Source organism: Macrotis lagotis, chromosome 1 (assembly GCF_037893015.1).
Source record: "Macrotis lagotis isolate mMagLag1 chromosome 1, bilby.v1.9.chrom.fasta, whole genome shotgun sequence".
NCBI lineage: Eukaryota > Metazoa > Chordata > Mammalia > Peramelemorphia > Peramelidae > Macrotis > Macrotis lagotis.
This window is the reverse complement of record NC_133658.1, coordinates 811,812,950-811,830,037: the sequence shown is the minus strand read 5'-3', so window position 1 is coordinate 811,830,037 and position 17,088 is coordinate 811,812,950. Positions and strand designations below refer to the sequence as shown.

Genomic DNA, 17,088 nt, shown 5'->3' with positions numbered 1-17,088 from the left:
GGATTTATGCTAAAAAATGCTATCCATCTCCACAGAAATAACTGATGAGAATCAGAATATAGATCAAAACATACTCTTTTTTTTTTACTTTATTTTTCTCATGGTTTTTTTTTTGGTTAATGTTTCTTTCACAATATGACTAATGTGTAAATAGGTTTTGCACATGTATTACCTATGACAAATTGCTTGCCATCTCAATGAGGAGGGAGGAAGAAAATTTGGAATTCAAAATTTTAAAAAATTGTTAACTATTTTTACATGTAACTAGGGAAAAATAAAATATTAAATAATTTTTTAAAAGAATTAAGAAGTAAAATTACTGACCTCTATGCAGAAGAGTAGATTCATTATCATCACGCTCATTAATATTGATTATTCCATTTTCCACTAATTTCTTAAGCATCTCCAAGTCGCCTTTATAAGCAGCTGTATGACCTGGAAATGCTAAATCTGTAGAAAAATTCATTCAATGTCAAGAAAATATTCAAAATTTCAATATGTATTTATATAAAGTTTCAAATATATGTGGACCAAAGGTAAAGAACAAGGTTTTTTAAAATTTGTGTATATATATATATATATGTATATATATATATATATATATATATATATATATATATAGGCTACATACACACACACATAGGTTACATATGTGTATATATATATACACACACACACACACACACACACACACAATTACTCTTTGCCTTTCCATGAACAATTTCAAATTTTAGCCTTTAATATTATCTCAAGTATATAAGACTCTCACATTTGAAATTAGTTTAGAAAATGAAATGTCAAGCACAACATTTATATGGCAGCTTATAAAATGCTTTACATGTATCACCTTATTTGAGCTACACAATAACTGTGGAATGATAGAGTAAGAATTATTAATCCTATTTCACAGATGAGAGTCGATACTTCAAAACCAAGACAGCAGTCATGTTGGGATAATTCATGTATCAGCACAGCTTTCTGTCATTTATATTCAAGATAGTAAGGAGACTGAGATCATGTGAAAAAAGTAGATTATCCCTTGTATCCTATATGTATCCCATAAAAACTATGTATACATAGTGAAAACAATGCCAAAAAACAAAGAAAAAAAGTCAACACAGCATTTAAAGAAAAGGCAAAGAAAAGATGAAAAGGATTCACTGGACAACTCAGGCAAGTAAGACAGTTAGAAAACTAATGTGCTATAATTATATATTTGGGGGCGAAGATGTATGTAATGAAATTTCTGATTACATGTACAGTCCTATTTTTGGTTCTTTAAATACAGAAATGTTCACATTTGTTGGTGTTTGTTTAGTAGAGAAAAACAAAAAAATCTAAAAAACTAAGTCATGGCACAAGAGCCAATTAAATCAGAGCTAATTATAAAAGCATTTGAAGAAATTACTTAACAGTTGAAAAACTACAAAGTACTTTCAATGACCCTGCCCAAAAGGTCCATTATTGATATGAATATTTTCAGTTTTATAAGGATCAGAATCATAGAATATAATACTATTGAAATAATAAAATTTCAAGTGACCAAAAAGCAATGGAAATGGACATAATATGTATTAAGCAGGCTGTACCACATCACTAATGATTACCTGTACATAAGAATTGAAGAGAAGACATCATCAATATCAAGTGCTCTTAATAAAGAAGGCCATTTACTCACAGTAAGAATGAGAGGAAATATATAGAAAGCCAAGTGATTCATTGGCTGGGACCTAGGAACTATTAACTAAGTTACTGTGGGGTTTCCACTAGGTTCTGACCTGGGTCCTCTTTTCTTCTCCCTCTAGACTACTTCACTTGATGATCTTATCATAATTCTCAAATCTACAAGCATATCTCATTTTATTTGTACTTCACTTTATTGCTCTGTGCAGATATTGCCTTTTTTTACAAAATAAAAAATTTATGGGAACCCTGCATTGACTGAGTCAGTCAATGTGATTTTTCCAACAGCCTATGTGCCCCATTTTGGTAATTCTTTCAATATTTCAAACTTTTTCATCATCATTATGATTATATCTGTTACGATCAGTGAACAGTGATCTATGATATTACCAGTTTAATTATTTTGGAGCACCAATATCAATAAATGTTTTGTGTATTCTAACTACTTCATTGCAGACCATTCCATCTCTTTCCCTCTCCTCACTCCTCCATATTCCCTGAGACACAATATTGAGATTATGTCAATTAATAACCCTACAATGACTTCTAAGTGTTCGAGTAAAAGGAAGAGTCAATTCATGTGGAAAACTTCTATTGTCTTATTTAAGAAATTGCCACAACCACCTTAACCATCAGCAACTACATCAATACTTAGGCAAGTCCCTCCATCAACAAAAAGATTACATCTTGCTAAAGGCTGAGATGAAGTATTCTATTTAATAATAAAATATTTTTAATTAAGATATGTACATTTTAGACATAATACTACTATACAGTATACAGCACAAAATAACTTTTATATGCAGCAGGAAACAAGAAAATTCATGTGGCTCACTTTATTGCAATATTCATTTTATTGCATTGATATGGAACCAAACCTATAATATCTCCAAGATATGCCTATACTTATGAAGTCTACTTATTAACTATTTATAGACCTATAAACTCTGTTGACCTCTAGTTTCTCATCTTCAACTGCCTATTAGTCATCTTAAACTGGATGTCTTACACAATGATATCTTAAATTCAACATGTCTAAAACTGATCATTACTAAACTTTCCTTCAAGCCCTCTTCCCCTGCAAACTTCCCCTATTACTGTCAAAGACATCACCATTGCCAAAGTCCCCCCAGGCTTAAAACCTAAGAATTATCTTCAACTCTTCATTCTCTCATCTTCCCTGTCCAATGTTGCCACAGCCTAATGGTTTCACCTGCTGCAGCTGTCTCCTCCTCCTTTCCTCTGATGCTGCCACCACTCTGGTGTAGGTTCTTCTCATCTCAGACCTCAATTACTGCAATAGCCTGCTGGCTTCCCCCTTCAAGACTCTCAAACTCCAATCCATCCTTCATTCACCCACAGAAATGATTTTCCTAAAGCATAGGTCCAACATTGTCAACCCACCTCATTTAAAAAACTCCAGTGTCTCCATACTACTTCCAAGATTATAAAATCCTCTTTTTTGGAGTTCAAAGTTTTTTTCATAACTTAGCCACTCTTCTTCCCTCACCCTTTTCCAGCCTTCTTACACCACACCCTGTCCACCATCCCACTGGCCTCCTGCACATTCTCCCTCTCTCTCCAGGCTCCACTCAGCCTGTTCCTCGTGTTGAGCATGTTTTCCCTCCTTATCTCTACCTAGTGGCCTCCATGGCTTTCTTCAAGTCTCAACTAAAATATCACCCACTACAGGAAGCCTTCCTCAGCTCTCTTAATTAAAACTTTCCTCTGTTGATTATTTCCTCTTTATCCTGTATATTGATTGCTTGGATTTAAAGTTTGCCGTTGTTTCTCCTGGTTAAGATCGTAAGCTCCTTGGGGCAGTTAGGTGGTGTAGTGGATAGAGCACTGGCCCTGGAGTCAGAAGTACCTGAATTCAAATGCGAACTTAACTTAATGATTACCTAACTGTGTGGCCTTGGGCAAGCCACCGAACCCCATTGCCTTGCTTAAAAAAAAAAAAAAAGACAAAAAGATTTTAAGTTCCTTGAGGGCAGGGACTCTTTTTGTATCGGCCAAGCTTAGCACTTAAAAATGCTTGTTGGAGCAGCTAGGTGGCACTGTGGATAGAGCACCCACCCTGGAGTCAAGAGGACCTGAGTTCAAATATGATCTCAGACACTTAATTACCTAGCTGTGTGACCTTAGGCAAGTCACTTAATCCCATTGCCTTAAATATATAACATTTTTAAAAACTATAAAAAATTCTTATTGACCGACTAATTCAGAGGAAGATCTCCAGCATACTTGGATGAATCTTCTATGAGGGATTTAGAGAAGAATAAAAATAAGAAATGTATGGAGTAAAAATGTATATAGAAGGGTTAGAACTTATGCTAATAAAGGAAAGGCCCCCAAATTAAAAAATCAAAGATCCAAAGAGTCATCTAAGTCATCCAAATCTAGTTTAATAAGCTCTTGTAAGAACTCAGCAGGTATCATATCCAAATCCCTGAGTACAATAAGGCTGACAAATGAAGGCCAGCTTATTGAAGACAGAGATGGATACAGGGTTTTCTGGAGTGGCTGCAGTGAAGGAGAACAATGCCTATGCTCCCATAATGGCATATACTGAAGTTAAAGAAAATTTTTATGAAGACCTGGAGACCCTTATCCTCTCAAAGTACCAAAAGGGGACAAGCTTATCATTGTAGGGGACTTTTAATACTAGAGTAGGCTCAGATTACCAGATGAGGCAGGGATGAATGGAGTTGGAAATAGCAGCAGCAATGGTGACTTTCTACTGAAGACTTGTACATCTCATGACCTTCTCTCATCAAAAACAGTTTTCAATTTACCTAAAAGCAATAAAACTTCCTGGATGCACCTTCATGGCAAACATTGGCATCTATTAGACTATGTGATTATAAGGATGAGAGAGTGACAAAGGCAATGTGTGGTGCTGAATGCTAGACTGATCACAGACTCATCCTCTCTAAGCTAAATATTCACATTCAAACAAAGAGGTGGCCCAAGACAAAATGAATACTATAAAAATTAAGAGATTAGAATATCTCTCTGAGTGGGAAGTTATTGATAACTTGGAGGGAAAACTGAGCCAACACACAGAGGGCAACAATGATTCAGAAGAGGAGTGGATAGGGGCAGCTAGGTGGCACAGTGGATAGAGCAGCAGCCCTAGAGTCAGAAGGACCTGAGTTCAAATGTGGCTTCAGACACTTAATAATTACCTAGCTGTATCTCTGAGGTACCACCTCACACCTCTCAGAATGGCCAATATGATCAGAAAGGACAATGATCAATGTTGGAAGGGATGTGGGAAATTTGAGACACTAATACATTGTTGGTGGAGCTTAGAACTCATCCAACCTTTTTGGAGAGCAATTTGGAATTATGCCCAAAGGGCAATAAAAATGTGCAATACCACCATTGGGTCTATAACCTGAAGAGATCATGCATGATAAAGGGTAAAAATATCACTTGTACAAAAATATTCATAGCAGCCCTGTTTGTGGTGGCAAAGAATTGAAAATTGAGTGAATATCCATCATTTGGGGAATGGCTGAACAAATTGTGATATATGTATGATATGGAACACTATTGTTCTATTAGAAACCAGGAGGGATAGGAATTCAGAGAAGCCTGGAAGGATTTGCATGGAGTGATGCTGAGTGAGATGAGAAGAACCAGAAGAACACTGTACACCATAACAACAATATGGTGTTGATGATCAATCTTAGTGGACTTGCTCATTCCATCAGTGTAATAATCAGGGACAATTTGGGGGTATCTGATGGAGAATATCATCTGTATCCAGGGAAAGAATTGTGGCATTTGAACAAAGACCAGACTATTATCTTTAATTTTTAAAAATAAAACTGTTATTAGGTAATTTTGTTATCGCTTATATTTTTTTTCCTTAAGGATATGATTTCTCTGTCATCACATTCAATTTAGATCAATGTATAGCATGGAAGCAATGTAAAGACTATCAGACTGCCTTCTGGGGAGGGAGGAAGCAAGATTAGGGGAAAAATTGTAAAATTCAAAAATAAATTATTTAAAACTGAAAAAATAATTATCTAGCTGTGTGACCTTTGGCAAGTCACAGCCCACTGCCTTGCCAAAAAAAAAAAAAAGAAGAAGAGTTGGCAGCTTTCAGAGATCTGTGCACAGCATGTGCTCATCTGGGTCAGAACACTCGCAAACACCAAGACTGGTTTGATGAAAATAATGGGGAAGCTGCTAAATGAAAAACAAGAACTCCATATGGTTACCAGCAGTATAGTTCATCCAATTCTAAGAAGACAGCATTTGGGGCAGCTAGATGGCACAGTGGATAGAGCACCAGCCCTGGAGTCAGGAGGACCTGAGTTCAAATCCAGCCTCAGACACTTATTAATTATCTAGCTGTGTGACCTTGGGCAAGTCACTTAACCCTATTGCCTTACCAAAAAAAAAAATCCCCCCAAAAAACAATACAAAAAAGGGCAGCCATTTAATTCCATCAAAAGTAAAGTACAAGAGAAACTTAAGAGAGATGCAGGACTCTTGGCTTAGTAAGAAAGCAGATGAAATTCAGTTTTATGCAGACAACAATCCAAAATGGTTTTATGATGCCCTGAAGGCTATTTATGGGCCAAAGACCTGTGGTGCATCTCAACTACTTGGTGTTGATGGATCTACCTTGATTAACCACAGGGACATGATCCTAGAGAGATAGGCTGAACACTTCCATAATGTTCTTAACAGACCATCATCAATGCAAAAGCCATTGACCATTTGCCTTAAGTTGAAGTTAATTAGTCCCTAGCTGAAGTTCCAACTGAAGAAGTTTTGAATACCATAAGGCTCCTTTCAAGTGGCAAATCACCTGGTGCTGATTCTATTCCAGCTGAGATATAGAAGTTGGGGGGGGGGTCCATTGCTCATCTAAAAACTGACCGAAATTTTCCAGGTTATGTGGCATGAAGAGGTTATCCCCCAAGAATTCAAGTATGCCTCCATCGTCCATCTCTATAAAGGTAAAGGGAATAGACTGTCCTATGACAATCACAGGGGTATATCTCTTTTACTCTTTGCTGGTAAGATTCTTGCCAGAGTCCTTCTCAATAGGCAGATCCTTCACCTGGAAGATGCCACATCCCTGAGAGCTAGCTAGTGTGGCTTCAGAAAGAGCCAAGGAACAGTTGATATGGTGTTTATTGCCTGACAACTCCAGGAAAAATGCCAGGAACAGAACAGAGGTCTGTATACAACATTTGCAGATCTGACCAAGGCCTTTGATACTGTTAGTCATGAGGGTTTATGGAAAATTATGTCAAAATTTGGTTGCCCGGAGAAGTTCATCAGTATTAGACAGTGGATGATGCTCTTGAGATTTCTCAGTCACCAATGGAATAAAACAAGGATTTGCCCATGCTCCCATACTTTTTAGCATGATGTTTTCAGTCATCTTATCAAATGCCTTCAGTGAGGATGAACATGGCCTCAAGGTCAGCTACTGCACTGATGGCAAATTCTTCAACTTGAAAAGGCTGTAAGCCAAGACAAAGGTGGAGAGAGTATTGGTGCATAATTTTTTGTTTGCAGATGAGTGTACACTCAATGTAGCCTCTGAAACCAAGATGCAACAAAGTGTAGATCGATTCTCTGCTGTTTGTGCTCATTTTGGTCTAACAATTAACATGAAGAAAACATAGGTGCTCCATCAGCCAGCACCTCACCATTCATATGTGGAAACACTGGTTACAGCAAATGGAGAAGTTCTGAATACTGTGGACAAGTGCACTTATCTTGGCAGTGTCCCTTCCAAGGAGGTATAAATTGATAATGAGGTTAACACACATATGACCAAAGCTAGCTCAGTATTTAGGAGGCTCCAAAAGAAAGTATGAGAGAGAAGAGGTATTAGACTGTCTGGACAGATTATCAGCACCATATCAGGAAAGTGAATTGCTTCCCTTTAAATTGTCTTAGGAAGATTCTGAAGATCACCCAGCAGGAGAAGATACCAGACACTGAGATACTTTCTCAAGCCAAACTGCCTAGCATTCCAACATTACTTCAAAGAGTGCAACTACAATGGTCTGAACACATTGTTAGAATGCCAGACATACACTTGCCAAAAATACTATTTTATGGAGAACTCATACAGAGCAAGTGCTCACAAGGGGGTCAGAAGAAGCAAACCAAGACACCCTGAAAGTTTCACTGAAGAACTTTAGACCTGATTGTACAACTTGGGAGCCACTGGCACAGGACTGACCAGAATGGCATGCCCTCATCAGTGAGGGTGCTGCACTCTTATGAGGAAGGCAGAATTGAAGCAGTTCAAAGGAAATGTGACATCCGTAGGTTTAGAGTATCCAATCCAGGTGTTCGCATGGACTATTTGTGCCAGTCCTATGGTAGAGCATTGTGAGCTCCTATTGGTCTGATAAGCCACAATTGGACACACTGTAATTTGTCTCAAACATAGTGATGCCATTTTAGTCTTCTTCAATAATGAATAATAAGAACCAACCAACCAATCAATAAACTAGAATATTTTAAATGTATTAATTACTTACTTTCCTGATTGCTTTGATTATCTTCTTCAAATTCAGCCCCTTGTAAAAATTGTACAATGTTATCTTTGAAGAATCTCTGTGCTAGGTCCATTGCATTTTCTCCATTATCATTAAAGACTTTTAAGGCCTGTTTCACACTGACCATTCTACTGAGCAGGAACTTAAAACAGTAAAGGTGACCTTCCATGGCTGCCAAATGAACTGTCAAATAAGGGAGGCAAAGTTAGCATCAAAACTGAAGTTTTTGCTTTAAATTGTAGTAACAACACACCAGTTTTCACTTTCAAAGGTCTGCATAGTTATGGCAGTTGAGTCTTTCCATCATATGTAATTGAACAGTTTCCTTCTACCCCACTTCTAATCACCTGTCGATTTTCAATAGGTCATAAGATGCTTGACCGAGGACCTACCTCAACTATTTCAATAGGCATTCTGCTGATTGGTTTTCCTGTCTCAAATCTCTCCCCACTCCAATGCAAGCTCTACTCAGATGCTAAAGTGGTCTTCCTTAAGCACATAACTAACCTGTCACCTTCTTGTTGAATAAACTTCAGAGACTCCAGATCACCTCCAGAATCAAATACAAAATCCTCTGTTTGGCTCATAACTTGACCCCTTTCTACTTTTCTAATCCTCTTATTTATCATTCTTTCTGCACATGCTTTGATCAAGATACACAAGGCCTCCTGCTTTTCTCCTTGCATCTGTCAGTCGATCTCCCTCCGTCTTTTTCTCTTGCTGTTCCTAATTACGAGAACAAAGTTTTCTTCAGACTTTTCAGACTATATGTTTCATCTCCAGCTCCTAGTTTTCCAGGCTGTCTTCAAGACTCAACTCCAATTTCACCTTCTGCAGAAGACCTTTCCTCCATTCCTACCAACTACTTGTGCCTTCTCTCTGTGATTACCTTCCATGCACTCCATATACAACTGGTTCTCTCCCATAAGAATTCAAGCTCCTTGAGGCAGGGACCCTGTTTTTGCCTTTATATATATCCAGGGTTTAGGTCAGTACTTGACACATAATGCAATAATCTTTTTATATTTTGCCTCCTTTAAATTAATAATTTGGTGAAGATAAATCCATTTCTTTTCCATTTATTTATTTTTATTTTTTGTTTTTGTTTTTGTGAGGCAATAGGGTTAAGTGTCACACAGCTAGTAAGCAACAGTTGTCTCAGGTTAGATGAACTTAGATCCTCCTAACCCCAGGTTTAGTGCTCTGCCTATTACACTACCCAGCTACTCCTTCCTTTCCATTTATAAGTTGGGCTGATAAATTTTTAATGTTATATTTGGTACTCTGTAAATACCAATTCTTATTTTAATTTGGGAGTTCAGACTATATTGTACAGGTTACAGTGAGTATGCAACCAAATACCTCTTCCAATGTCATTCCACATTCACAGAGAGCAGATTAGGAAAATTTCAATCTCAAATATGCTCATTTACGTGTGTGTGTGTGTATGTATGTGTATATATTTAAATTAAATATTTATGTAACTCTTTAGGCAACATTTTATTTCTACTGGGATTTTCAATTCAATCCCTCTGGTGACACTATAGGTGGAGAAAAGAAGTACATAAATATAGTTGAACCAAATTCATTGCAGCTTTCCAAATCAATGTTACCATATATGGCAAAAATTCAGCTCTTCAGTAGATTATCAGAATGTTCCCCTTTTTTTATGAGGCTACAACAGCCATGGAATTTTTATGATTCTGAATAGCTGAAAGAAATCAGGTTGAAACTTGAAATATGCAATGAGCAAGTGATTATTTGTATAAACATTTTAAAAATTGAAAATATAACTGTCTCCTTCACTTAACACCCTACTTCAGCACCATGTGGTAGCCCAAAGGTGATTCAATGTTCCCTAAGGTTATGAGAATAAAGTGGTTAAGATAAAACTGAAAAAGTTTCAAATATGCACCAGGAGATATTTTTCTTCACCCAGCCTACTAAAGGATCAGCCTACTAAATTTGGAAAGGTCTATTGTCAGAAAATTTCAAGAATTTTTTTTCAATTGCAATTCACAAAAACTTTCTAGTTGTTCTCTGAAGCAGAAAACCCACATATATTAAATCTCAAGATTCTTTAAGTATTAAATTAATTATGTCTCAGAGTGCCTCTCTAGGTATATCAGTAACCATCAGATGCATTATCATTATGACTTGGATAACTAGAGAAAGCAAGGCCTAGTGAAATTTTTTGGGAGGTTGACAGGTTTATATGAACCAAAGTATAAGGTATAAACCTAAGCCTCAATTACCCTACACTTGCTTGAATGAAAAAAAAGCCTATTTATTCTAAATAAAATCATCAAAAAAGAATTGGGGGGAGGGCAGTTAGGTAGTGCAGGGCAGTAAGTAGGTTGGCACAGTGAATAAAAAACAGCCCCAGTATCAAGAGGGCTTGACTTCAAATCTAGCCTCAGATCCTTGACACTTACTGTCTATGTGATGCTGGGCAAGTCACTTAGCTTTGAATGTCCTGTCCTACCCCCCCAAAAAAAAAAGAAAAAGAAAAGGAAGAATTATGAATGGTAGCAACTTAGAGTCAGCAGGGAAGGGTAAAACCTAATGAATAGTATACTACTAATAATAAAGGTAACAAATAGAAAGCACTTTACAGTTTGCAAAGAGCTTTATAAATATCATATTTGATAGCACTAGAAGAAAAGTATTATCATTTTTTTTTAAAACAGATGAGGAAATTATGGCACAGGGATAGTAGGTGACATTTCCACATCCAAAAAAAACCCCATTAGGAAGAACTGGAGGTACTTCAAGTTTTCATGACTCCTACTATCCTAGTTTCAGTGATTCATAACAACATGATATGGTCCCTCCCCTAAAGGTTAATCATATATAAAAAGAAAAACATAGAAATTCAAAGGTAATAGAAACATTTCAAGAAATTGTAAAACAATAACAAAAAAATAAATAAAAGTTCCCTATCTCTCAAATTCTCCCTATTCTGATTCAACCTCCCACTGAAACTCTTCTACTAGGTCTCCATCCCAAAGAGATCAAAGAAAAACAATAAGGAGGGGCGGCTAGGTGGTGCAGTGAATAGAGCACTGGCCCTGGAGTCAGGAGGACCTGAGTTTAAATTTAGCCTCAGACACTTAATAATTACCTAGCTGTGTGACTTTGGGCAAGTCACTAAACCCCATTGACTTGCAAAAATCTAAGAAAAACAAAACAAAAAAAAAATAAGGACCTTGTAGCAGCTCTTTTTGTGGTCCCAAAGAAATAGAATCAGAGGGGATGTCCATCAATCGGGAAATAGTTGAATAAGTTATGGTATACAGAATGAAGGAATATTATTATTTTCTAAGAAATGATGGGGGGGGCAGCTAGGTGACACAGTGGATAGAGCACTGGCCCTGGAGTCATGAGGACCTGAGTTCAAATCCAGCCTCAGACACTTAATAATTACCTGTGTGACCTTGGGCAAATCATTTAACTCCACTGCCTTGCAAAGAAAGGAGGGAGGGAGGGAGGGAGGGAGGGAGGAAGGAGAGAGAGAGAGAGAGAGAGAGAGAGAGAGAGAGAGAGAAAAAGAAATGATGAGGGGATTGATAAATGGTAAAAAAAAAAAGGCAGTTTTCACAAGAAAAAAATCAAAACTATAATCTAGAAAAAATGTTCTAAATCACTACTGAATAGAAAAATAGCAAATTATAACAACCCTGAGGTATCACTTCATATCTATGGTTAATATGACAGAGAAAGAAAAATTATAAAAGATGAAAGATGTGGGAAAATTGGGACACAAATACAGAGTTGGTGGAGTTGTAAACTGATTCAACTATTTTGAAGAGCAATTTGGAACTATGCCCAAAGTACAATCAAATTGGACATACCCTTTGATCCAGGAGAAATCCCATTATTAGATAAATTTACCAAAGAGATTTTAAAAAGGGAGTCAGGGGCTATTTATACAAAAATATTTATGGCAGTTCTTTTTATGGTGGAAAAGAACTGGAATTTGAGGGAATGCCCAGCAATTGGGAATAGCTAAACAAGTTGTAGTATATAAACGTAATGGAATACTATTGTGCTATAAGAAATGAGAAGCAGGATGATTTAGAAAAACCTGGAAGAATTTACATGAACTAATGCAAAATGAAATGAACAGAATCAGAAGGCACAGTAACAGCAATATCAGCTGTAAATGACTTAGCTATTCACAGCAATACAATGATCCAAAACAATTCCAGAGTTCTCATGATGAAACATACTATCCTCCAGAGAAAGAACTGATGGAATTTGAATGCAGATCAAAACAAACTATTTTTAACTTTGTTTTTTCTGTGTTTTTCTTTTGGTCTACTCTTTTTTTCAGAACATGACTAATATGGACATATATTTTACATGAGTGCACATATATAACCTATAACAAATTTTTCACCATCTTAGGGAGGGAGAAGTGAAAAAGGATGGAAAAAATTTGGAACTTAAAATTTAATAAAATTTATGTTAAAAACTGTCTTTATATGTTAATGGAAAAATAAAATATTTTTAAAAAGAAATAATGAGGGTGATGGTTTCAAAAAAACTGAGAAAAGTGGTATTAACTGATATAGGATAAAATGAGCAGAACCAGGAAAATAATACATAACATAAAGATCAACAACTTTTAAAGATTTGGAACACTGATTAATAAAATGAATGACCAAGCATGATTCCTAAGGACTCAAGATCTATGCTCCCTGATCCTAATAGAGAGATGATGGTCTTGGGGGACAGATTGAGACATAACATTTTGAAACTTGGTCAATACAGAAATTTGTTTGGCTTGATTAAACATATTTTTTACAAGAGCTTTGTTTTTCTTTCTTTTTCACCTGGAGGGTGAGGTGGGTGGGAGGGAGAGAAGGTTGAATGCAAACCATTTATTTCCATAATTTTGCATGGGCTGTCAAAAGAATATTGTTCAAACTCCAGAAACAGCCGTCAAAATTAAATATTCCTGTTACTAAAGAACCCAAACTCAAAGATTTGTTTCTTTTTAATTTTTAAATTGTACCTGGTAGGTTTCCATTCTGATCCGCATCTTCTAAAGTGGCTCCCCATTTAACAAGAAGTTGCAAACAGCCTACTCGCCCATGAAAAGAAGCATAATGCACAGGTTTCCAGGCACATTTATCAGCAACATTGGGATCCTAGAGACAACATTCACATTTACTAAATTTTTCTGCCCATAGGTTGGAGGCACTTTATGTCCCTAACACCTTAATTCTACAATTTAGAATGACTTGTAGTCTTTTAAAAATAAAAAGGTAGGGCAGCGAGGTAACAAAGTGAATATAGTACCAGCTTTAGAGTCAGGAGGAACAGAATTCAAATATGGTCTCAGATACTTAACTGTGAGAGCCTGGGCAAGTCACTTAACCCTGACTGACTCAAAAAAATAAAAAAATAAATTTAAAAAATGCCATATCTGAAAAGAAAAGCAGAATCTGGACAAAAACAAAGCAATTATTCACTTATGAAAATATTAATTATAATTCAATCCTACATGGGTGAGTAATCTGTCTCCAACCCATCCAAACCCACTAACTTTTCTATAAATCCTCCATAGAAAATCTCAAGACCTTCCTGTGGTTCTTTGGATATTTTATAGATACTAATGCAATAATGATTACCCCTCACTCTTACTACATGGTTAGCCCACCTCTTCAAAACATCTATGTTTCTTCTAATACTTCTTACATACAGCTCATCACTGAAGTACTGCAATCTGCTTCTATCCAACATGTCATCTATTTATTCTTTCATTGTCTTCACATTTATATAACTATTTGAAGTTACAATGTGCTTTTATCACAAGGATTTTAAAAGATAGGTAATGCAAGTAGTATTATTTGAGTTTTAAGGATGAAGAAATGAAGATTCATTTAAGTTATTGTGCCCATTGCTACTAAGAGACATGGGCAAGACCCATGAATAGGTCATCTGTCTCCACATAAAACACTGCTCTAATAGAGAATGTTGTCTCAAAAGTTGGCAATTATGACATCTTAATTAACTGTACTGATTAGGGATTAAAGAAGCTGGCTGTGAATATCTCTGGGTCTCAGTTTACTTAACTGTGAAATGAAGTATCTGGTCTAGAACAAAAATTTCAGTTTTATGGATTGTTACTTTACCAACTTCATAAATACCAATGAATTGATTATTTACTAACTGACTATTAAAAGAAATGGGAAGGGAGAGTAAGCTAGGTGGCACAATGGATAGAGCACCTGCCCCTGGAGTCGGAAGGATCTGAGTTCAAATCCAGTCTCAGACACTTAATAATTACTTAGTTGTATGACCTTGGGCAAGTCACTTAATCCCACTGCCTTGAAAAAACCAAAATAACAATAATAATAATTATTATTGTTGTTATTATTATTATTAAAGGGGGGCTTTTGAGTAACCATTTTAGGAAAGTAGAGCCACATATTACCCTGAATCTGAAGCAGCTACCCTCTGGGAAGAACCTACAAGTACAAATTGGGAAATAATTTTTGGAGGATACTTTAGACCAGACTGCATCTGGGAAATACTGGGGATGCCCTGGACTCTGAAGAGATTCTCCATCTAGAACTCTCTTTCTTAGATGTTCTAGTATTCCATTGGGAGGGAAAGTAGTATTATTTTTTTCATTTCCTTTTCAGGCTACAATTAGACAATCATTTTTTTCATGTGTTTCTTTTATAAGTCAAACTGCTTGCTTTGAGACAGCTTTTACATGGCTGAAAACTTGATTTACTCATATCTTCTATATTAATATGCCTTTGACAAGTAATAGTTGGCATAAGGGGCACAGATGTTGTATTCTCTGAATACTATTAGTCATCAATTCATCTAAAGCACACTATGGATCTATGTTCACTTTTTTTCTTTAAATTTTCAAGCAAACATATTAGACTGTTTTATTGTGACATGGGAGCAGCTGGGCAGCACAATAGATAGATCAATGGACCTGGAGTCAAGAAGATCCAGGTTCAAATCCAAACTCACAAACTTACTAGCTGTGTGATCTTTGTTTTTTTTAAGGTTTTTGCAAGGCAAATGGGGTTAAGTGGCTTGCCCAAGGCCACACAGCTAGGTAATTATTAAGTGTAATTATTAAGTGATCCTGCAAGTCATTTGAACTCTGTTTACTTCAGTTTCTCCTTCTGTAAAATGGGGATAAAAATTCCTCCATGTCAGAGTTGCTATAAAGTACCAAAAGAGATATATTTTTAAAAGTTATCACAATACCTAGCATCCCGTAGATGCTATATAAATGTTAACTATTATTATTATTATCATCATCATCATTACATGAGTTCAAATACTTGTCTGAAATATTTATGGACTAATGGCCCATAAATATATGCCTACTGACTTAGAAATTCTGGGCAATGACTCCTAGTAATTAGTCAAATCAAGAAACATTTATTAAACATCTTCTATTGGCCACACGCTGTGCTAAGCTCTGAGGATACAAAGAAAAGCAAAAATAGTCTCTGGCTTCAAGAAGGAAAAAAATCTAATGGGGAAGGCACTTTTTAGGAGCCTGAGACACTTCTTTGGGACTTTTTGTGGTTTAATTTCTTTTTAAGCTAACCTACTTGTCTTAATGAAGGGTGTGTTTGGACTCCTCATGAAATAGCAAGTGTGTTGTGTGGAATCACTGAAGAAATTTCAGGGGCTCAATGTATGCTGGAAACCCAAATAATTTTCACCTAGGACAGTATAGTTTCTCACCTAAAGATGAAAGGTAAATTTCCAATTAACCCCAAGTATTCCATGATTTTTGGAAGTTCTGTAAGAACCTTCTCTTTGATAGAGGAAGGCTCAATCTTCTTTTTTAGGGTGATTGGGCTGGTGCAAGCTTTTTAATGAGCATCAAGATTTGATAATTTTGAAAAATTATTTTTATTTATTGGCTTTTATTAACCATATATTTGAGGGCTAATATAAATCTCTTAAGATATTTAGCTATGATAGGCCTGACCCCCTCACAGATTATTAATTTCTGAATTATTTAAAAACTTGGTGCTTGATCATTGCTTAGTGACTTGACTTGATCTGATCACATGGATTTTGTTAACAGACTGGAGTCTGTCCAAGTCCCTAGAGTGCTAGAGTTCCTAGAACTGGTGAAATGGAAAACTAGGGTCAAAGCATCACAGGTCACTTGTTAAGAATAGCTTTTAGGGGTGGACCCAAGATGGCGACAAGAAGGGATCAAGTCTTAGGTACTCTCTGATAAAACATGAAACTAAGGACTCGAACTAAACTTTCCAGAGACAGAACCCAAAGAGGGACCCAGTGAGGCAGTTCTCCTACTCAAGGTAACCTGGAAAAGAGCAGAAAGGCTCTGCTCCCCGGGGTCGGAGAGGCGGCCCGCCAGAGGGGTGGCCTGCCAGAGCGAAAGAACTTCAGCCTCCAGAAGGCAGCCCTAGGGCACTGGGAGCCGCCGCTCACAGCAGCGGGGTTGTCTCCTGAGCTACACCCCAGGGAGCACCGGGCACAAAGTGGGGGAACAGCGGGGGACCTCTGCCAGAGTGAACACGTGGAACCCAACCCTCAGGGCACACAGGAAGCAGCCTGGTCTTTCGGCAGCCCAGACCTGGAAACAGAAGCAGGTGGATCCGGTAAGCAGGAGCCCCCAGGGCATGAGCCCATTGAGCTGAGGGAGGGGAGTGAAGAGAGACTGCAGAGCTCTGTCCTCTGCCCTGGAAAAGGACTATGGGGCTCTGACCACCTTCAGATCCTGATCGCAGTCTAGGCCCCCCCATAGAACAGCAGCGGCCCCCCCACCTTGGCCCCATGGCAGAGGGGGGGCGCTTATGGTCATTCACAGACCAGGAGGGAGGACAGA

At 37.1% G+C, this 17,088-nt stretch overlaps 1 protein-coding gene across 1 annotated transcript in view; it reads right to left on the bottom strand.

Annotated features, from left to right (window-relative positions):
* Positions 1-17,088, bottom strand: part of ANKRD42 (ankyrin repeat domain 42) — an 82,163-nt gene that overhangs the window by 46,080 nt on the left and 18,995 nt on the right. Inside the window, exons 3-5 of the mRNA XM_074217009.1 lie at positions 13,255-13,390; positions 8,217-8,417; positions 325-450 (exon numbers count right to left, since the gene is read on the bottom strand). Coding sequence (XP_074073110.1) covers positions 325-450; positions 8,217-8,417; positions 13,255-13,390 — 463 coding nt within the window. The remainder of the gene's footprint in view (positions 1-324; positions 451-8,216; positions 8,418-13,254; positions 13,391-17,088) is intronic.